Raw genomic sequence first — 23,435 nt, forward strand, 5'->3', positions numbered from 1 at the left:
ACAATCCCCTGCTTTGGATGCAACAGGAAACTGTACCTTAAAGAAGGCCGGGGCTGAAGCGTCAAGCCTATTATTATTTGTTAAGCCAGAGGATCAGGACAGAAGTGCAGGGCCTGCACACTCTCTGCTTGTAACAGAGGCTTTGACACTGTGCAGTAAACCAGGGTACCACGTTTCAGCCGTAACGGAAAAGTGTGGCTGAAAGAGAGCAAGATGAAAGTGCTGTTGAGGGAAAGGAAGGAGAGGCGTGCAGAATGAACGCCCAATGAACTAGCCATGATTTATTAAGTCGTTGCATTTGAACCAACCTTTTGTCCGTTGATGCCAATCTTCTGGTAATGCGGCATAATAAAGAAGTAACTAATTGCATTGTAGGAGGCATTTCTCATCAGAAAGGCAAAGCAGTGAGAGAGAGCTATTAAGCAGTACTCCCCTCCGTTGACTTCATGAGGCCAGCCTCATCAGGCCTCCTCTCCTCAACTGGCACCTGGGGGGGGGCAGCCATTCCCTCAGGCTGCCTCAGTGGCAGAAACGGGAAGCAGGAGGCTCGCTCTTGTCAGGTTTACTGAGAGACCAGCTCTGCCTGGCATCTCCTGGCCCTCAGCTGTGCTAGCTGGGCATTCTAGAAACAACTGTTCAAGGACTGGATTATTTTCCTCTTCCCTCCCTTTTCCCTTGCAAGTTGTGGTTTTTGTTTTATATTCTAAGCCTGTGGGGACAGTTTATCCTTGTTTTAACAAATTGCACTTAGAACACCCTGGGAGACTTTTTGGCTGAAGAATGGGGTGCAAATGAGAAATAAATATGCCCGGGGGGGGGGGGGGAGCACTTCATACAACAGTGTTTGTAATGTTGCAGGTCATTTTGAAGTCAACATACACAGCCTTGCTGGCAGACCCCTAGGTGTGTAAGAACCAAGGATAAGACATTGTGAAAGCCCTGCTCTGCTATCTTAATTTCTGTTAATTGCAACTGCTTTTCAGCCATTTTCTCTTGAGTGGCAGGAGGGGTTTGCCACAAATCCCCAAATTTGTTTGGCATCCAGACCGGGAGAACATTTGGCTATTCTTGTTTCCTAAGCTGTAGAAAATGCTGTTGCCATGCAGCCAACGGGCTTCAAAGCCCACTAGAGATTAACAGCTGCTTTATTCTGTGGGGGAAGGGCAGAAGATCTTAACTTGATGCCCTTTGGATGTTTTGGACTACAACTCCCATCCTGATGTTGGAAGTTGTGGCCCCAGATATCCTGGGGGCACCAGGTTGAGCAAGACTGATCTCAAGAAACTTGGACCACATTCACAGAATGCTTCCCTTCCCTAGGTATTCTGAAAGCAGACGCCTGGGGATGATGCCCAGCTGCCACCAGCCATAGAACATATTTTATGTTAGCTGGGAGAGACAAATTGGATGGAAGCTGCAGAGCAGCTAGTTCCATGTCAGCAGCTTGTGTGTACCCATTACAGCCTGGAAAACTATAAAAAATGAGGTCCCCTTAGTGCTATAGAATGGGGGCCCCCAGTTTCTTTATGGCTCAGATGCTGGTCTTTACAACAAAGCCCCAATGCTTATGGTCTGTTGTCACTACTAAATACTTTGGCAGGCCTTTGTGCTCCATGGGGTTGAGGCAGGAGCAGTGTCAAGGGATGGTGTTATATTACTTTGGCACCTCTTCCTGTGGTAGTGTGGCAGTCACATTAAAACAAATAAGGCAAACCAAGGTTGGGTTGGGAGTAATTGCTTCACTGTAATTTCCCCCCCATGATTTGGTATATCTAAAGCATCTCTGGAAACAGGACAGGTGGCAATTGAAAGTGAACTTTTTAATTCGCTCCAAATGAATGAGAGGGTAGTGACCAAACAAGGCCTGAGAGGGTCCTAGCCAGTGGCTACTAAGGTGGGTGGTGGGATAGCCTAGTGGGATGCTAAGAGGCAAGGAGGTGGCGGAGGCAGACTCACGCTGGGGGTGTAAATGGCCTGCTATCTTACTTAGTGGGTTGGGCAAACTTCTATTCAGAATATTGCTTGTCATAGGGTAGGGGGCACTGGGGTTGAGTTTATGGAACTGAAAAGGAATGCATTTCGAGAAATGCAGTAGGGAATCTATTTTGGGTTATGGAAGGTACAAGCTGAATAATCTCAAAAAGGGAAATGAATGGCGCGTTACACACGCTGAATGAATCTTGGAGGAGGGAAATGTAAATTAGCTACTACATGCGAAAATTGGAGTAGGCCAAATTAAGATGAACTACAACTAAACTACTGCAGAATTGAGCAATTTTTTCACCAGCCTCCTGCTGCATCTGTGGTCACTTTTGTTGATCCTTTGCCTCCTGTTGGCACAATCAAATAGACTGTAAATTACTGTGTGTGCAGACAAGGAAGATTCATGTCTGTGACTGGCCAAGACATTTTCAAGAGGCTCCCCATTAACTGGCGGATGTTAAGAATTAGTTATTGCTAGCTTTAGCAGAATGCAGGTTACTAGTCCTTCCGTTTTGTGTTTTGTTTTGTTCCTTTATTTTTTATTGCATCACATTTATATCCTACCTTGTTTCTCCAAGGAGCTCAAGGTGTCTTGCATCTTTCTCCCTCTCCTCAGTGGCAGTGACTGGCCCAGTGGGCTTCCCGGCTGAGTGGAGATTCAAACTCCGGTCTCCCAGATCCTAGTCTAATCCTGACACCACACTGTGTTTCTTCCTCAGTATCCCATGACTGTGCTCAGGGGTCCAGCTATAGTCACTGGGTGGCTTGAACCCACTGCCCACAAGGGGAAAGGATATAGGGAGACCTTTGCTGCAGGACTTCATTGAGCTTCTGGCTTGCTAAATAGAGTACAGCTGAGTGCTACAGCAGGTTCATGTCCAAAAGTGGTGGTGGTAGATGCAGTACACAGGGTAATGCAGGCTGGAATAGGAGAGAGAGACAGTTTCAATTTCTGGAAGAAGTAATCTTCCATGAGCCTGTGCTGGTCATGCTCATGATACTGTATAGAATTATTTGGATGTATCACTATATATTTTCTGTTCTGTTTTGAAGAACTTTCCTCAAGTAAAGTTCTGAACAATGCTCATGGGTCCTGGCAGTGTTTTATTCCAAAAGGAGTCAGTTTTTTATGCATCCAGTTGCTTAAAGCTGCATAATATTAATATCTGCTATATTCCTGCCTCCCCCCTCAGATATATTCTGGCCCCCCTGAGGACAATGCTGCACCCCCAGTGCCTCCTCCCCGGGTAGCCACTCGACGGCACAAACCCATCACCATCTCCAAGCGCCCTCTGCGGGAGAGGCCCGTCTTCTTTGGAGGCTCCGTGGAAGACAGTGAAGGTGAGTGGGGCTGATCCTGGTAACTGCTTCCCATCCTTTCATGTGGGGCTGCACTGGAGCTCTGTGTGTGCACCCAGCTCACTTGTTCATTTTTTAAAGAGAGCAACAGCAGCTGCCACTTCACAAGGGTAAAAAACCCCCACACTATTTGCTGTAAAAAAAATTTGCATGCATACATATCCCATAATACTCTGAATCAGGAAGCATTATCCCCACACAGACTATAGCTGCCCCCCATATATACCTTTGATGGAGTGCCCTTAAAAATCTCCTTGGGGCCCACCAAGGCCTCAAATACCTGCAAATATCTTTTGTGGTTTTGTTTTAACTTGCTAGTGGTTTTCTATCATTTTTTAAAAGAAAAAACAATCTCCAATGGGTTTAGCCTATTAGTCTATTAACTACAAGAAATTCCTGCTCTGAAACATAAGAACCTAAGAAGAGGCTGCGGATCAGACCATTGGCCCATCTAGTCTAGCATCCTGTTCTCGCAGTGGCCAATCAGATGCCCCCTGGGAAAAGGATTTTGGCACAAAAGCACACTCCCCTCCTGACATTTCCAGCAGCTGGGATTCAGATGCGTTGCTGCTTCTGGCTGTGGAGGCAGATCATGGTCATCATGGTTAGTAGCCATTGATAGCCCTCTCTTTTCCTCCCTGGATTTCTATAACCCTCTTTTATAGCCATCCAAGTTGGTGGCCATCACTGGCTCCTTTGGGAGTGAGTAACTGTTACAGACTGGTTGAACGCAGAGAGGATTGGAGAGAGAAGCAGCTGGGGAACCTCCAAGGGAAGAAGGCTCAGAGTTGGGGGATTGGTGGTGGGATGATAATGAGTGGTCAGGTGGAGAAGAGCGAGAAGACTGGGAGGAGTCTTTAGCTGAAGAGGTAGCGGGGCTTAGTGAGCCGGGAGAGTCTGTGGCAGAAATAGGAGAGGAGGGAAGCCAAGCGGCACAGATGAGTCTGGCTGCTGAAGAGGCATGCGCGTCTCCTCTGAAGTGAAGGCCCAAGACAGGTGTTGATCATCATGTGAGCTGCGCACAGGTGGTCGGAAGCGAGCAAGCTACCACCATTCCTGTGGAGCCTCCTTTTATTGAGACAAACATGCAAGCCAGGCAAATACATTTTTGGGCTGTGACCTTTATACATCTTCCGTCCCGAGATTGTGGGGTGGAACGAAGTTATTTTGGCACCTGTTTCCACAGTGTCATTTTCCCCATGCACAGTGTATGACGAAAGGAGACAAAAGGTCTCTAAGGAAAATGTTACAGACAGGACACTGCTGACTTCTGAGACCGCAAAAGGTCAGACATGGGTGGAACGATGTACAGACAGCTGTGGCTTGTCGGGGGGGGGGCTTTCCCTGCACCCCAAGGTCACGCGTGCAGGCAGATTGTGGCTGCCTGCTGGTGGGGAAGTGTGCTCCCTCCGGACCCCACTGCCCCGCTCCACGATATCCCTACATCCTCCTCCTCCTGCAGCAAGCTGCCCTCCCCACTGGTCTCACAGAACCAGGAGAGGCATGAAGAGAGCAGAGGCACAGTCTCTGCTTCATGGGGGCAAGACCTACTGAAGAACAGTTGCTGTGCTAATCCTGTTTTTGCTCATAAAGAGTTAGCTCCAACTTGGTTGGTGTGATTTACTGCTGGCTTGCTCCTGACAGTAACATAATTTAACTGTGCTCCATGAAGAAGGGCTTTATTTTAGCTGTCCTGAATCTTCCAGCATTCAGTTTCTTCGGATGTCCCATGAGTTTGCGTTATGAGAAGAGGGGAACTTTTCTTTACAAACTTCCATCATGCCACCTCTTACTTGCCTCTTCTCTAAAATGAAAAGCCCCAAGTGCTGCAAACTTTATTCATAGGGGAGTCGCTTCATCCCATTGATCATTTCAGCTGCCCTTTTCTAAATCAACATTAGGCTTGATCCCCTTAAGTCAATCCCAGCAACACTTTGGATCCTGGCTGGGAAAACACTGGGAGGTGCCTCTCCCTTGCATCTTGCTGATTAGTTAAGCTCTCAGTTAAGTGTGCTTTGTCCAAGAATCAGTGGCTTTGCAGATCCAGAGGTGCAAAGTGATTCCATTCAGTAAATGGGTCCAAAGTGCCATGATGGCTTGTTAACAAGCACTGCGACTTTGTGGCACTGCGTGCGTCATGCAGAAACAATGGCTAGTGCTTCTGCTAAATCACTTGATCAGTTTGCCACCCGGAGGGCAAACCACTGTGAGAGCCTAATTGGTCGGCAACCCAGGGAGATTCAGAGCAATAGAATGAGTCATAGCCTGAAAAAGCACCAGTGGCCGCCCTCTTGTCACAGATGGATGTGCACTTTGGGTCCCCCCTCCCACCTTTTTACATCATATGAAAGGTTTTGGAGGATCTTGGCAAGGCCTTATCTCCCTACCAGAGTACTCCTATTATCTGCCAATTTTGCAAAGTGTATTGGTGGGGACGGATAAGGCGAGCTCATCTTTTCTTCTCCCTTTTCTGAATTTTGTTTTTAACTTTGGTGCGCCATCGTGCCTGTTAAGGGAGCACTGGTTAATTCTTCTCCTTGTTATGTATTCAGTTGATCACCCCACCCTTCCTCCCAGAAGGGGAGCACAGTCCAGCAAAACATCAACAGCAGCAATAAATGCATTTTAAAAACAGTTGCAGACATTCCAAAAAACAATCACATTCCATCAAGCCAGCAAGCAGCTCCAGGGTTTGCCAGGACACTGGTGCAGCCTGCTGACCTCTGTCCCACACGGGTGGGTGCTGCATATTTCAGGGTTATTGTCAAAATATCATCGGCTGATCCCTTTTAGAACAAGGAGTCCCCATAACCTGCTGTCACCAAGCCCAAGTACATGCACATGAAATGACTGCATATTCTTACCCTTCTTTGGCCCTACCTCCCTTTTATGGTCCCCGCCCCCTCTGTTCCCTTTTTCCTATCTCCCCCCCCCCCCCAGACTGGAATTCTCTCGGGACAGGGACCTTGCCCTCTGATATATTATGGAGTGCTTTGTATAGGATCCAGGAGAGGTAAAAGAAAGTCCTCCTTCAAGCAGCATGGAGTTGGAACTATGGAACTCGCTGCCACAGGAGGCAGTGATGGCCACCAACTTGGATGGCTTTAAAAGAGGATTGGGCAAATTCATGGAGGAGGAGAGGGCTATTGATGGCTACTAGCCACAATGGCTATTCTGTGCCCTCCACAGTTTTTGCATGGACCTTTCTGCTTTCCCTTATCATTTCATAGCCAAGTGTGATTCATGTGCACTGTCATTTTCACTAATCAGAAGTCAGCCCCGAACCCAGCCATGGTTTGCAAACCTAACCATGGTTACAAAGTGTGGGTTAACTCTGATATTTTTGGTTAACTGAAACACCACTGAACATGAAATGTTGGTTGCTATACTTGGTTCCAAAACTGCATTATACTGGGTCAGGACATTGGCTCATATTGTTCAGTATTTTTTATGCTGACCTGCAGCAGTGGCTCTCCAGGACTTTAGGCAGGAGACTCCCCCAGCCCTACCTGGGAATGCCAGTGGGGATTGAACCCTAGAACCTTCCACTTGCAAGTCAGATGCTCTTCCATTGAGCGGTGGCAGGCCATGGGTGGTGATGGCTACTCATGCATGACATCTTAGCCTTCAATCACAGAGTCCTGTGAATGTGGCAACAAAACTCCATTTGCGTTTTGCCATATGTTAAGAGGGACCCAGCAGAAGGACCAATGTGGATGTTTGTGGAAACATCATCTATCTCAAAAAATAAAATAAAAATTTGATGGTACAATGGCAGTGTTGCACCACATAGCTGAAGGCCAAGAACTAAAACGAGTAGACAAAAATTACGTTACTGGAAAAGTTGATGAAGCACTTGGAGAATTCATTATCGCAATTACTTGCTATTTGAAGGTGTATTAACAAAAGGCTCTTATTAGCCACACAGTCAACAAAATTCTCATGGACTTCAGGTGGAGGAATAAAATCTTGCACATAGAAACCTAGCTTCATGGAGAAGCTTTCTGGTTGAACACTCTTTTATGATAATACTGACTTTCCGCACGTAGGAATTTTTGCAAGCAGTTTGAAGTTATTTAGTCCAGGAAGGACTGTCCCATGCAGTTTTGCTGAAGGAGTACATCTATTCCTTCATTGTCCAGCTTCCTATCCTATCTCCATGTAGTAATGACCGAGCATATGTATATTTATATATTTTCTTTTCCTAAGAAAAGCCAAAGCTGTGATAAGCACATAAGAAAGGCCTGCTGGATCAGACCAATAACCCGGTGGCCAACCAAGAGAAACCCACAAGCAAGAAGTGAGCACAAGAGCCCTCTCTTCTTCTTCTTCTTCTTCTTCTTCTTCTTCTTCTTCTTCTTCTTCTTCTTCTTCTTCTAACTGCTGTTCAGAAGCATTGCTACCTCCAACCATGGAAGCAGAGCATAGCCCCCATCATGGCTAGTAGCCATCAATAGCCCTTTCCTCTGTGAATTTATCCAGTCCCCTTTTAAAGCCATTTAGCTTGGTTGCCATTGCTGCCTCTTGTGGGAGTGAGTTTTCCATACTCCTGTGGGAGTGAGTTCCATACTTTAACTATGCGCTGCATGCAGACGTACTTCTTTCTTCTCTGCCCCTGAACCTTCCCACGTTCAGCTTTGTTGGATGCCCACAAGTTCCAGTGTGATATAACCGTGGCCCAAACTACATAGAATTGTGCAGCTGTCACTTAACTTGCATCTCCTCCAGTGTTTCCCTGGTAACATTTAGCTAAAGATTATGTGTTATATGATGTCTTGGCACTCCAGTTCCCAAACTCGCTGCTCCCATTTCATAGACTGCTGGTTGCATTTTTGCTAAGCATTACCAGGGACACACTGTATGTAGCAGGCCAGAACGTGGTGACAGCCATTAATTCCTCCTGAAATGCAATCTCTGAGCCATGGTGAAGGCACCAAGTTTTATTCCCATGGAGCACACTTCATAAATAACTGAAGATTGTCAGCTGCGTAACTGAGAAATGATCTCCACATTGGAGAAAATCAGGCCCGACCAGGCTGAAACTTAATGCCACCTGTGAATTAAGGAGAAGAATCACATTGAAGGCTAGCAATAGTGTTAGGAGCTTCTACGTGGAAAGTTATAAGAACAGCCTGCTGAGTCAGTCCAGTGTCCCATCTAGTCCAACATCCTGTTCTCACAGGGGCCAACAAAGTGCCTGTGGGAAACCTGCAAACAGCATTCAAGCACATGACAAACTCCCCTCCTGCAATTTCCAGCAACTGGGATTCAGAAGCACTACTGCCTCTGACTACAGAGGCAGAGCATAGTCATCATGGCTAAGAGCAATTAATAACTTTCTCCTCCACAAATTTGCCCAGTCCACTTTTTAAAGCCATCTAGGTTGTTGGCCATCACTGCTTCTCTGTGGGAGCCAGTTCCATAGTATCACCATGCATTATTCTTCCTGAGCCTTCCAACATTCAGCTTTATGAGATGTCCACGAGATCTTGTGTTATGGTGGGGAGAGGGGCTTTTCCTTAACCACTTTCCCCACCCCGTGCATTATTGTATAAACTTTTGTCATGTTGCTTCTTAGTCATATTTTCTCTAAAAGAAAAAGTCCCCAATGCTGTAATATTTCCTCTTAGGGGGTTGTTCCATCCCCTTGTTCACTCCCCCCTTGTCACTGTGAGCTTGACTTTCTGGACTCAGTTGAGAACGCACGGCCGTGATTTCCGCCAGATGTTTTCTGCAACTTGGAAATGGCATGTGTCTAGCTCTGAAGCTTGTTGGTAGGTAGGGCAACTTTTCTTCATCATGTGATGCACTCAAGACCCATGTGCTGCTGGTCCTTTATTTTGGTTTATAAAGCCCTAAACCACTCAGGGACTACATTATGTCAGAGACCCCCTTCCCCTTGATATCTACCTCTGGTCCCTGTGCTCAGTTGATAATACCTCACTGTCTGTGCCATGTACAGTAGTCAATAGAGAGGCCTTCAGGACACTTAGACTATCCTATGTAACAAAAGAAAGCTCACTCTTGTGGCGGAGGGGCTGTGATGCTTTAGGATCATGGTGTTGGAGCTGCCCTGTCATGCAACCATTTGGGGAAGTGGTCTTCCTCGTGGTAGGGGTCATTACCAGTCACCTAGCTCATATGAACCCTGCCTTAGCTGTGCTCTTCATCAGAAGGGATAATAACCAAAGTATCCAATGTAAACAGCTGCCACCCTTGATTTTGGCTGCAGAACTTGAGGATCACTGAAAAGGGGTCTCTCCTCCTACAAAAGATGGGTGACATAGCAAAATGTGGGACATAGCATTGTCCATCCATTGGATGCAGCACAAGTGCACTGTAGAAGGCAAAATGAAAGGGAGACAGATTTGATAAATCGTGTGGCTTCCTTTATTTGTGGGAAATCTCCCATGCCACCAAGTCGTTTCTTGAGGCAGGATTTTGCAAATAAACAGAGACCAAAATCTATAAAGCAAAATGTCCCAGGAGAATGATATTTTATTTCCTCCTAATCCTCCCAAGGTATTTGTGCCGGGGTGGGGACGGGACCAAGAGATGCGCATGGACTGTATCAAGATCATATATAGTTTTCCTGAACACTCTTAAGACAAATAACTTTATATTTTGCTTCATTAAGAGCCTGCACAGTTATTACACATTATAAACCGCCCAGAGTGGCTGGGGAAACTTAGCCAGATGTGTGGGGTATAAATAATAAAATTATTATTATTACATTATGCCTATACATTTATCAGAGATTACCTTCTTAACTTACTACTTAAGGAGACACTTTTCCATTAACTCGACAGTAGTCTCAACCACTTTTTCCATCTTACGGATGCCAGGTAACATGAACATTGGGCATTCCATACATTAGCCCTACTCAGATATAGACAGTGTTCCTTCACACTTTTATCACTATGTAAATCGTACAGCTATTCCTCCGAGAATTCCAGCCCATCAGATATTGGAAGTGTATGAAATACATTGTGCTATATTCATCTATGTAAAATTAAAGGAAATCATTTTTTTTTAAAAATCTTTTTTTAAGGATTCTGTCAGCAGTATTCTAGAGCTCTGTCTCCTTGGTGATTTTTTTTTTAAAAAAGGTTTTAAAGATTTTTTGAAGGGGGAAAGCCAAGAAATAATACCCTTTCACTATCCCAAGCCCATCTCACAACAGAACTAGCAATATAGGCAATAAAAACAGACGCTTCCAATTCTAAGCTTTCAGTGCCTATTGAAAAAAATTAAAAAATTGCTCAGTAGCACCTTAGAGACCAACTAAGTTTGTTGTGGGTATAAGCTTTCGTGTGCATGCACACTTCTTCAGATTGCATGCATACTTCTTCTGGGTCACAGCATTCCTAGCAAAACATAACGTGTGATAAAATAAATAATGCAGAAAAGGGACCCAAATGGATTTCTTGAAGGCCGAAGCTTGTTTACACATCATTGGAACACAAAGTTCCAAGACAATGTTCTCTGTTACACTTTGTTCTTGCTCGTATGAATTTCTGGTGGAATCAATTAAATGAGTTTAGCATTCTAATTAAGATACATAATATATATTTGCCTTTCGCCTGTTGTGGAATTTATTGCTCTTGTATTGTAATCCTGAAAAACAACAGACACACAATGTGAATAGAGCACAGTGACACACAACATAGGAAGCTGCCCTATACTGAGTCAGGCCATTGGGTGCACCTCAGTCAGTGTTGTTTACACTGCCTGGCAGCAGTACCTTTGGGTTTCAGTTGGTGGTGGGATGTGTCTCTCCCAGCCTACCTTGGAGATGCCACTTGGGACGCAACCTGTGGCCTTTTGCATTTGAAGCAGGTGCTCTGCCACTGGGCTACAGCTCATCCACTAAAAATAAAGTAATAGTCCAGTCTTCATGGTTCTGAGTCAAGGGCTGATTTGCATAGTCAGACCAATGGGCCCATCCAGCTCAACGTTGTCTACACTGACTGGCAGCAGCTATCCAGGATTTATGCCCTACCTGGCAATGCCATTGGGGTTGAAACCTGGGAGCTTCTGCTTGCAAGGCAGATGCTCTTCCACTGACCTATGACCGCTCCCTCAAGAAATCACATGCCGATACATTGCTTTTGTCTGTCAAAACAAATCTTTTAAACAAGTTGAATAAATGTGGTTATTGTTTGGGTCCCCTTTAGCAGAGGATGGCTGCTTCCACACCCCCAACGGCACAATGCTTCCTGGCTGCACAGAGGCCCCCAGGCCACTCCAGCGCAGCAGACTGCCGTTGCAGAGGCCAGGGGAGGCTGATACCAGGAGGCCCAGCACAGAAAGCAGGTCGGAGCAGTGTGCAGATGTGGATGTGGGGAGACTGGTCTCCAGGCTCCAGGACAGCGGGCAGAAGCTCCCCAGCAAAGCGGCGAATGGCGTCATGCCTGTGACGGAGTCCCTGAAGGCCTCTACACTGCATGCTAAGAGGCCTGCTCCCAGACTTGGGCCAGGCTGCAAGGAAGGTGAGTCTACCTGTTCTTTGTCACCTGTCGTCTTCTTCCACTGCAGAAGTGAATGTACCTGCCTGGTGTCAATAGGAAGGCAGTTCCAGAGCGTAGATGCTTCCACACACACACACACACACACACACACACACACACACACACAATTATTTCTTACAAATTTGGAACAGGTATTATGTGGCACCTATAGCAGTGCCAATGCCTCCAGTTGAAGTGCTCAAGTGGGCATGCTTGAGGTAAGGCAACCTGGCAGGTAGACTGGTCCCACGTTGCTTTGCATCCTAATAGTAACACCTTAAACTTGGCATGGTTGCAAATGGGCAATCAGTGCGGGTCTCTGAGCAGAGGTGCTATAGGCTGATAGGGTCTCACTCCTGCCAACAATTGTGCTGCAGCATTTTGCACTAACTGCAGCTTCTGGATCAGGCGCAAGGGCAGACTCGCGCAAAGCGCTTTTGTTCCAGTGGTATACTCCAGAGCTTAGGGCGAGGAAACAAGCTGGGGGATGGCTTGGATGCAAGTGGAGGAAAGATCTGAATGAATGCAACTGAACACTGGTAAGGGCTCATTATCAAGCCTACCTAGTGGCAGTGAAGACAGCGAAGAAGGCATCCTTTGCTGCCTGCATTGCATCCTCATCATGTCATCCGGCAGAGCTTTTCTGGGTTGTACGGGGCCCTTTACAGGCTGGCCCAAAGGAGGTGATAGAACCAACTGTAGCTTGCTATGATTTGTTTGCGAATTACTTGTATCCACCAAGACCTTGACTCTGCTGTTATAGCAGATGACTCTCATGGGGTGTCTAGAGCACAGTCTAGTCCTGTTGTGTTGGATGAGTCTCAGTAAGGCTCGAGGATGTGGAAAAGGTTCTTGGATCAGTCAGGGTGACCACTTGCGCTCTAGACCCTTGACCCTCTTGGCTGATAAAAACCAGCAGGGAGAGGACAGCTGCCTGGGCCAGGGAGGTGATCAGTTTCTCTTTATGAGAAGGGGTGGTCCCTGTCTGTTTGAAGGAGGCAAAACCACTCCTTAAGAAACCTTCCCCGGATTCGGAAAACCTAACTACCTACCAGCCAGTTGCTAATTTCCCTTTCCTGAGCAAGTTTCTGGAGCGAGTGGTCGCAGATCAGATCCAGGCACTTTTGGAAGAAACTTATTCTCAGGACTGCAATACCTCAAGGACCGCCTCTTTCCATATGAACCTACCTGGACCCTGAGATCATCTTCTGAGGCCCTTCTTCATGTGCCTTCTCCTCGAGAGGTCCAGAGGATGACAACACGAGAACAGGGGTTCTCTGCAGTGGCTCCCCATCTGTGGAATGCTCTCCCCCAGGGACGTTTGCCTGGTGCCTTCATTATACACCTTTAGGTGCCAGGCAAAAACGTTCTTCTTTAATCAGGCCTTTGGTTGCTTTGATTGACATTCTATGCCCTTTTAAAATGTGGGGTTTTTGGGGGGGTTATTGGGTTGTTTTATTTTGATTATGTGTTTTGTGGCTTTATATTTTGATTTTATTCTGTGAACCGTCCTGAGACCTCTGGGTATAGGGTGGTATATAAATTCAATAAATAATAATAATAATGTTGTGCAGAACTTGCTAACCAAGCTTTTGGGGTTACTATGACCCAAGTTGCAGCTGCAGATGTTTGTAAGCAACTGGGAGGTGGCTGGACTTAATGGCAATCTCCTGTTATGGACCTTTACAAGACCTTTTTCCTCCTTGGAGCAGAATTGCAGAAAGTGTTGAGGGCACCATGTCAGTGGCATTTTTAAAAAGAAAAAAAAAGGCCCCAGTTTGATGCTTGGCTTGCACACCAGGCTACCAGAGTGAGAGATGAGTGGCCCTGAAATACGTTCCTCTTTCCAAGTAACTTTTATTATTTATTCCTGCTTTTTCTGACTATTGCAATCTGTACACAGCAAAGGAACTTTTGCTATGTTTCCTCTTTACCTCTTGTTTCTGGCTTTTGCATATTTTATTGTGTTAAAATTAATAAAAATGGGTTACATGCCACCCTACTCTCTGAGTTATGAGAGATTCCAGGAGTCCCAGGTGCTTTCTCAGAGTTTCCTTGGAATGTGGGTTAGCGGAAACAGTGATGGATATGCAGTTTTATTTACACATATTTGCAACCTGAGCCTAAGATGGAACGGCTCTCAGCATTAACACCCCAACAGATCTTTCCTCTCCATTAGTCGCAGCTTTGGATCCAGCACGGAGCAAGCAGGTCTATGTTTCTCCAGCTTAGCTCACATAAACTATGCTGGCTTTTGTTCTCTCCTACCTGACAGCTGGTGTGTGTGTGTGTGTGTGTGTGTGTATGTTTGTGTGTGTGTGCACGCGTGTGTGCATGTAGGAAAGGCTCATCCATTAGCCTAAAGGGCACCATCCGTTAGTCGTAGCTCTTGCAGCCCAGCTCATCCTTTTGGGATGCTGAACATAGTGCTTAACTACCTGGCTACAACTGTTGACCAGACAACTGTGCTGGTTTGGTGAGGTTGCTCTCATACCCTTCACAGATACAGGAACCCAAGGATTATAAGGAACTCAGGGCATAATGCCAGCTGTCACACCCCCAACATCAAATGGAATTAAACTGTTGTAGTAAGTTGCTTAAGGAGCATGTTCTGCAGTTGCAAGCAGGGCTTGACGGGTCATGCTGTTTATCATCTCTTACTGAATTCACATGGAATCTAAGTCCCTTCCATCCAGTTTCCGCATTAAGCTAATATTTATTTTAAAATAGGAGAAGTGCAATTGTGTTCTGTTTTGCATTAGTCCAAGAGGTGCAAATTAGATTAAAAATACAGGCGAAATGAAATGATCTCCTTAGTTGCAAGGTCTGTGAGATTTTGTGTTACAGGTAATTCACGACTCAACATAATTGCACTGTTATAATTATGTTATGTTAATGACACCATGTTTTTTTTAAAAAAAAAACTGGTTAGATCCCACATCACTTTTGTGTTGCCTTACATGGTGAGGGATTGTGCAAGTGTATTTTTTTCTGGTAAAAGAAAGAGTTCTCAATGGAGACATGATTATTAGCATTTTCCGTTTCAAGTGGAACAGTGCTTAATAACTTGCACCATATATTTTATTGGTATGTCTTCCTGGGTGGTATACTGAATCCTGATAGCTCCTTCCTTGCAGGGTTTAAAAGACACCTGCCAGGGGTTCTTCAGCTGTGATTTCTGCATTGCAGGGGGTTGCAGTGGTTGACCCTGGGGGGTCCATTTCAACTCTACATTCCTATTATTCTGTGATACAGTGTGATTTTTCTTTTGATGGAAGGTTAAGAAGCAGGATTGTGGCCTGTAGATTACATGTTCTTGCTTGTTAAGAACTGAAGAGGAGCCAAACCACTGTCCCACTATGAACTTTCTCTCTCAAAAGTTCCCAGGTGACATTTTGAGCTGGGACTCCCTTTGACATACGAAGCCTCACTCACAGTCTTCTTAACTTTACTCAGTATTTCTCAAACCTGTGCTGGAAATTCAGCACACTGGTTTCCATTTCATCCTTTTATTTCAAAAAATTTAAATTGAGTCCCCCCCCCCCCAAGTAAACAAAAATTAAATGGTAACAAGCAAGATGCATAGGACAGGACTTAACTATGAATTTAGTTCATAGGGGGGAAAAGAGGAAATCCAAACAATCATGAAGGAAGTATATTAACAGCAATATGGAGAGCCAACAAAGATAGTACGTACATTTTAAGCTAGGGTTCAAAAATCGTTTAGGTATAATTCTAGAACGCAAGTGGGGCTGATCCCTGTTGTCCAAAACATATTTAACAAATGGAGACCAAGTAACTGAGAAGGTTGTTTTAGATATACAGGATGTAAATGCATCAATGAATAACAAGCAGCTGCCATTCTTTGCTTCAAAGTATTATTATAGCATAGAAGTAAAGCAGTCTCAAAAGTAAACAAGTGTGATCATAGTTCAGCTTTCCTGATCTTTGCCCTCACTTAAAATTGACCAGGCAAATAAAGTTTCAGTTAGTTTTGCTTATTCATCTGGTTAATGATTTTCTACCAATTTACAGCATCCAGACCTCCTGAACTTGTAAAGCAGGATGTGATGAATATGGTTCATTTGGGGTTTATTTAACTGAAATCTATTTTTTTGTTTACAAATCTCAGCTTCGAAAAGTCTTGCAACTTCCAAATCCGGAAGTGAATTATTCAACATCTGCCTTTTCGGTTCTTGTGCTAGTGACAACACCTTAGATTATATACCTGTTTAAAATTTCAAAATGTTCTTCTTGCATTGGATAAATTTTTAATTTCTCTTCTGGTGCAGGTCTCATGCCCTCACCCTTCAGAATGGTGGTCAGGAGCAGCTAGGGGTTCTTTAATTTGTTTTGGGAATGTGGAAGTTCTTGGATAACCCCAGCTCCCCTGACTCTGCTGGGGCATAAAAGAGGCAATGAGATATTTAAAATCCTCAGCACACACTGCCTCTGAGCTGTTGGTGGCAGAAGGGAGAGCGGGGAAGATATTTTAGGCAATCTGCATGCACTGATTTTTCTAATATGCTTAAGGTGTAGAACTATGTGTTTTTAAACAACACACCAACAAAAACCATCACTTTTGGGCTGCATTTGCGCACAGTGCTAATCCAGTGTTTAGTGAAAAGGTGAAGACCCTGTAGCCCTACATTAAAAAAAATAATTTTAAAAATACACTTGCCACTTTCCAGTCCTCAGGTATGATCTTATGAACAAGTCATATGTTTTTCTTAGAAGATCACCAGTTTCACAGAACTCTCAGGTTGATGCCATTTGTCCCCAGAGATTTGTCAGTTTTTAATCTGTCAACAAGGTTTAAAAATTCCGTCTCTTGTCATCACTGTTGGCATCAGTTCCTCAGACTCCCTTCCTGTGAAATTTTGTTCAGGTGCAGGAATGGCCCCTACATCTTCCACACAGAAGACAGATGCAAAGTTTGCTTCTGTGCAATCTCCTTTGAGACGTAGCAGCCTGGAGAAGGTCACTGTTATAAACTGATGTCATCTTTAAACCTTCAAGATTGAGGTTGTACCTATTTTCAATCCAGACAGACTGAAGGATGACTTAAAAGTTTGGGGCCATTCCTCTTGCTAGTCAAACCAATCATATTTAGCATTATCTTGCTGTATTGCTCTCTCCAGGTCACACATGGATTTAGATGAATTCATAATCAGTTTTTTTCATCTTTCATTTGTTTTGCTTACAAAAGCACATCAGAAGAGTCTGCTGGATCAGGCCAGCAGCCCATTTAGCCCAGGATCCCATTCTCACAGTGGCTAAACAGTTAGTTGCCTGTGGGGAAACCAGCAAGCAGGACCCAAAAGCAAGAGCAACACTGTCCCCTCCAGCTGTGGAGGCAGAGGATAGCCATCCTGGCCATTGCTAGCCCTCTCCTCCTCCATGAATTTGCCTAATCCTCTTTTAAAGCCATCTAAGTTGTTGGCCATCACGGCCTCCTGTGGAAGCGAGTTCCATAGTTTAACTTTGCTCTGCATGCACTGCATGTCATTTCTTTTATGTGCCCTGCATTCTCCAAACTTCAGCTTCATTGGATGTCTATGAGTTCTAGTCTTATGAGAGAGGGAAATAAACTTTCGTCTCTCCACTTTCTCCAGCCCATTCATAACTTCATAAACTTCTCTATCATCTCACCTCTCCCTTACCTTTTATCCAAACTAAAAAGCCCCAAACGATGCAGCCTTTCTTCCTAGGGGAGTCTCTCCACCCCCTTGATCGTTCTGGTTGCACCTTTTCCGAACCTTTTCCAACTCTACAATTTCCTTTTTGAGGTGAGGTGACCCGAACAATGTAGACTACTCCAAATGCGGCCACACCATAGATGTTGTATAATGGCATTAGGATAATGTGGCAGTTAATAACATCGAGCCCTCATGATGGGGTGAGCTGTAACCCAAGCCAAATAAATGTTCAATTTCCATTTCTGTAAACGTTCATGAGATTCTTGCAATGCAAGAGTTTGAACTAGACAAGCCTTTGAGTACCTTCCAGTGCTACAGTTCTGTGATTCTCTGTGTGTTTTGGGACTGTTTTATGTCATCCTTTTGTGTAAGAAATGATGTTTTGTTCGTAAATGAATACCAGTTCACACTGCATCATAAACTAGACATGGGATCTTGTCTCTTTTCAAGCTTGAGGATAAACCACTTCAAGTGTCCGTTTAAGATTTCCCCTTTTGAAGTCTTCCCTTGTTTGTTGAGTGGCCTGTCAGCTGATGAACTGCCTTGTGAGGTTTGAAGTCCGATTAATCCAACTGAACTTCCATTAAATGTGCAACAGCTTCATAGATATTAGAAAAGCCCAGTTGTTGTTTTTCAAAATGTTGCTGTGCTTAGTGAAGACAATGATTTATTAACCTACTTTAACTTTAGATCTGCCAGTTGGAACAAGGGATGGTCAGTAGACATTGATAATGAAACAAACTAGTTTTTCATAGAATTGTAGAGTTGGGAGGGATGCTAAGAGTCATCTAGTCCAAACAATGCAGGAATCACAGCTAAAGAATCTTCAACAGAAGAGCATCCAACCTCTGCTTAAAAACCGCCACTGGGGAGTCTACCACCTTCTGAGGGAGTTTGTTCCACAGCTGAACAGCTCTTACCATAACAAAATATTTTCTGATGACCTTCATTATTGTAGTATGAATTCATTGGTACTGATCCTCCCTCTGGAGCAGCAGAAAACAAGCTGGCTCCATGGGACAACCCTTCAGATATTTGAAAGTGGCTCTCGTATCTCCTCTCAGTCCTTCAACCGTCCCTCATCAGGCTTGGATTCCAGACCCTTGATCATCTTGGTCGCCCTCCTCTGCACACCTTCCAGCTTGTCAATATCTTTCTTAAATTGTAATGCCCAGAACAGACCCCACGTGGAGTCTGACAAAGGCAGAATAGAGGAATGCAACACTTCCATTGATCTAGGCTTTTTAATCAAGATGTACAGTGGTACTTTGGTTTTCAAACAGCTTAGTTCTTGAACGTTTTGGCTCTCGAACGCCACAAACCCGGAAGTGACTGTTCCAGTTTGCAAACTATTTTTGGAAGCCGAACGTCCAACAGGGCTTCCACAACTTCTGATCGGCTGCGGGAGCTTTTGACAGCCAATCAGAAGCCACACTTTGGTTTCCTAATGTTTTGGAAGTCGAATGGACTTCCGGAATGGTTTCCGTTCGACTTCGAAGGTACGACTGTACTTTGTGCCAGAGTTTTTCTCATAAGGAGGATGGAGAAGGGGAAGCATTTTCAACAGGATTGTGATGGCATGTAGCCAGTAATTACAAAGAAAGATATTGCATGCCAAATGTTGCAGACTTCATTATGGGTCTTGGCCATCTATGAGTGGGACAATTTGTACAAAACAACACAATAGTTTATAACAGGATTCTGTAATGGTGTTATGCTTTTTTGTTTCCTAATTAGAAACTTGCTCAGGTTATTGAAATGAATGCAGACTTGTCCATTATGTAGAGCAGAGCTTTCCAATTTTTTCATGTTGGTGACACACTTTTTAGGCATGCATCATTTTGCGACACAGTAGTTCAGTTTTGCATCATTTGTGACACAATCATTCAGTTTTCCTAGCAAACCGGAGGTTAAGCTAGCCCCTTTCCAGCCCTGGGAAAAGCGTGGGGAGCGTTTGCATGACACACCTACACACTGCAGCCGCCACACTAGTGACACACAGTTTGGAAAGCTCTGGTGTAGAGGCTTAAATGAACCAGTCCATACTTTGAATCTGCACTGTGTTTTGCATTTCCATTCCTAGGACTATTGCCACATCCCAGCTTGGAAACTTGGATGATTCAGCTAAACTCTACAGTAACTTCATTTGTTAATTAATTGATTGATTGATTGATTGATTGATTGACTTCATGAAATTTATATACAGCTTGATTGTAGAAAACCAGAAAGCAAGCAAGCAAGCAAGCAAGCAAGAAAGAAAGAAAGAAAGAAAGAAGCAGTGAGGTTATTAGTAAAAGCAAAACATTTTAAAAAATTAAACTAGTAATAAACTAAAAACACATCCATCTTCTAAATATCTGGATAGGCTTGTCTGAACAAGAATGCTTTTAGCAGATGCCAAAAAATAGTACATCGAAGGCTCTTGTCTGATATCAGTAGGCAGGGAGTTCTGAAGTGTGGGTGCCTCCACACTAAAAGATTGATTTCTTACAAATGTAGATTGAGCATCATTATTCCCTTTCATGATTAACAGTGCTTTGTTACTTTCCCACTCAGGTGAATACGAAGGCTTTGCTAAAGCACGATCACCTGGAGAGAAGCCAGTGATAACACGTCCTCCAGTGAGACCCCCGGACCCTCCATGCAAAGCCCCGGCGGCTCATAAGGCAGAGGCTGCCTCTGTGTGAGTAGCAAAGCAAGACACATTGAAGGAGATAAATGGCCTGGCAGGATGCTCCAGAAGGCATAGGGGGAGACCCAAAGAGGTTGCCCCGAAAGATGGGCTAATCTGTGGAGGGTGAACAAGGATTTATTTTTTATTAATTTTTAGGAATAACAAAGCAAAAGTATCAGGATATCCTCAGAAACCTTCCTGGTATAAACCTCAGGTTTCCTTTCTTCCTTACTGGTGTACAGTTGCATCATATTTGCAATTTCAACCACATATGGTTGAGGGCCGGCTTTTTGAAATTGTGCAAGTTGGTTCTTCTTGGGGTTACCTGGAGCATAAAGGGCTTTAAATCTCTCCACTTTGCTTGGGGGGGGGGTGAGGCCTGCTCAGTGCATGAGCTGTGGGAGTACTGGGGTTTCTCTCTCCCCCCCCTCACTTTGCTAGATGTGGGGTAGCTCCAAGGGTTTGGGTATACACAATTTTCCTGTGCACATAGAACCCTTGGAACTGAACCCTCACATAAATTGCAATTGTACTGCAAGTTGAGCAGTTAATGTGCATAGTAACTGGCCACTGTGCAAATTCACCTGACCTCATGGAAGAGGGAGTTATGCACATTTTCCAGTCAATATGCATAACCTTTGCATTTGGAGAAAAATGTACATATATTGACTGGATTTTGTACATCCTCCAGTTGCTATGCATAAACTCCCAACAGACATGTTGATCAGAGAGTGTAGAAATGCACGTACTGATTTAGATGTTGGGGATTATGCGTAGTGGCTGGAGAACATACAAAATTTAGTTGATACATTCCCTAAGGCCTTTTGGAGAGTGTGTCTACAGAGCAGGAAATGTGCAAAATTCCCTCTTCCTGGAAGAATTATTTCCATGTTCTTCATGAGGCCTAGTGAATGTGCATGGTGGTTAGTTATTTTAACCACTGAACTTACATTCCCCTGAGCATTTCCTAAGTTACCCGTAAATGCAACATAAATTATACTGGGCTCTTGGTTCTTGGATCACCCTATTCTTAGTTTAGTAAGAAAAGCAAACTAAAACCTTTCTCAGAAATAGCTCTTAAAGAAAATTATATACAGACATAAGTACATACATATACTGTTGCCACTCAAGAAAGGTGCAGTGGGTTTGGCAGTTAACCTTGCTGTAACGTGTCCCGGGGGGAGATGTTCCAAAGAGTGAATAATCTGCCATTCCTTGTGGGAGGTTGAGGAATGATGTTGACAGCTGTCTGACTAGCACATCGCCTTCTGCTTCTGCATTTACGCTGCCTCTCTGACTGTAACACAAGTGACATGCTTTGCAAACTGCAAATCAAGGCAAAGATGGTTTGCAAACTGATACCCGTTGTTCCGTTTCAGTCTCTCTGCGTGTCAGTGGCAGACCTGCGAATGCCCTGAGGGTCCTTGGTGTTTGCATTCTGCATGTGTCCTTTGCGCATATGTCACATAGCCATAAAGCTAGGCAGCACATTCTTCCTGCCCTACACTCAGGGAGCATGCACACACATCTATTAGGGTTGCCATATTTTTCCAGGACATGTCCTCTTTTTCATGGGTTGCCTTAGCAATCCGTAGTTAAAAGTTGAAGTCTGCAAACATGTCCTCTTTTTTGCTCTTCAAAATATGGCAACCCTAGATCTGTGCCTTGGCATTCTAGATTCTGCACCAAGGAAAACAATTCACCATAAACATGTGTATCAATAGAGCATAATTTTTTTGCTAGTTCTGTGGAGGAGTGTGACTTTGCAGGGGCTTCTAGTAACGTCCTCCCCAAGGGCCTTTAATCTTATTTGACTACCCAACAAGCTTCCCACACTTTGGCAAGTATCACCCACCCCCTTTTCAAGTAGATCTTTGCAGTCATCAGGCTAGAAGCTTGCCCTTATTCAAAAATAAAATCGGAAAAACAGGCTTACAGCAAGCTGACCTGCACACTCCTCTCCACTTTGTGTGCTCCTATGGACTTTGAGAGGGCATCTAAATCCGCCTCTCTTCACTCAAAGGTAATTTTTTGCTGGTTTTCAGGTGAGTCCTTGAAATAATAGCCTTCCTCTCCCAGGATTAGATGAAAGAAGCATTTTTTCTTTAAGGATATGGGAGGGATATTGAAAGCTATTTGATAGTAGAAGGAACTCCTTCAGGAAATGGTAGCTTTTGGAAGTTTTAAAGCAGAGTTTGGATGGCCATCAGTCATGGATGCCTTAGTTGAGATTCCTGCACTGCAGGGGGTTGGACTAGATGGCACTTGGGTTCCATTCCAACTCTACAATTTTATTAGTGGCCCCATTTTCTTCCATGTGGAGAGGCCACTCAAGCTCAGTAATATTAGTGAAGACTGTATTGTCCAACCATGGTTCTTCCCTGACCTTTCCCATTTACCTAACAACTTAACTTGGGAGTGCTTGCCTAAAGATCTGTTGCTTCATCATGCAAAATGAAATGAAATGAAAATGAATGTTCTGTGCTGGTTCCTTTTGCAGGGTGGCCTCCAGGACAAAGTTTTTTGAGACAGCTTCCTTCAGGAGAGGGAGGTAAGGCAGTTCATTCAGACTTGCAATAGGTAACATCCCATCACAGAGAGGTGCAGAGGCAGTGTGGCAAAGTGGTTATAGTGTCGGACTAGGGACCTGGGAGACCAGAGCTCAGAATCCCTACTGTGTCATGAATCTCACTTGGGTGACCTTGGACCAGCTGTTGCCTCTCTCAGACTAACCTACCTTTAAATGGGGAGGGAGAGAACCACGTATGCCACCTTGAGTTCCTTGGAGTACAGGTGGGATCTAAGTGAAATAAATAAATAAATAAATGGAACTTGTATAGTATTTTGAGAGCAAGTGTGGTGTAAAGTTTTCTATTCTTAAAGTTGGGAATAGAGTAGTTGCTTTAGAAGAGGGTAATCAGGCATCCAAACAACATGACCAATCCAACGAAGTTGGTGTTGAAGAATCATTGCTTCAACACTGGTGGTGTTTGCTTCTTCCAGTACACTGGCATTAGTTTGCCTGTCTTCCCAAGTGATACATAAAAATTTTCGCAGACACAGTTGACAGAATCTTTTGAGGAGTTGGAGATGGCGTTTGTAAGTGCTCCATGTTTCACAAGCATATAGTAAAGTTGGTAGTACAATAGCTTTGTAAACAAGCATTTTGGTTTCCCTGCAAATGTCCCGGTCCTCTAACACTCTGCACTT

General features: G+C 44.4%; 1 protein-coding gene and 1 long non-coding RNA gene across 4 annotated transcripts in view; one reads left to right on the plus strand and one right to left on the minus strand.

Annotated features, from left to right (window-relative positions):
* The window catches only part of LOC310754565, a 632,985-nt gene that overhangs the window by 142,810 nt on the left and 466,740 nt on the right, over nt 1-23,435 (minus strand). The window lies entirely within an intron of this gene.
* The window catches only part of OPHN1 (oligophrenin 1), a 125,646-nt gene that overhangs the window by 96,379 nt on the left and 5,832 nt on the right, over nt 1-23,435 (plus strand). For all 3 annotated transcript variants that reach the window (XM_083596367.1, XM_083596369.1, XM_083596368.1), the window contains 4 exons: nt 3,177-3,324; nt 11,520-11,834; nt 20,108-20,234; nt 22,726-22,776. In XM_083596367.1, coding sequence (XP_083452493.1) covers nt 3,177-3,324; nt 11,520-11,834; nt 20,108-20,234; nt 22,726-22,776 — 641 coding nt within the window. The remainder of the gene's footprint in view (nt 1-3,176; nt 3,325-11,519; nt 11,835-20,107; nt 20,235-22,725; nt 22,777-23,435) is intronic.

Source organism: Podarcis filfolensis, assembly GCF_964270895.1.
Source record: "Podarcis filfolensis genome assembly, chromosome: Z".
NCBI classification, from domain to species: domain Eukaryota; kingdom Metazoa; phylum Chordata; class Lepidosauria; order Squamata; family Lacertidae; genus Podarcis; species Podarcis filfolensis.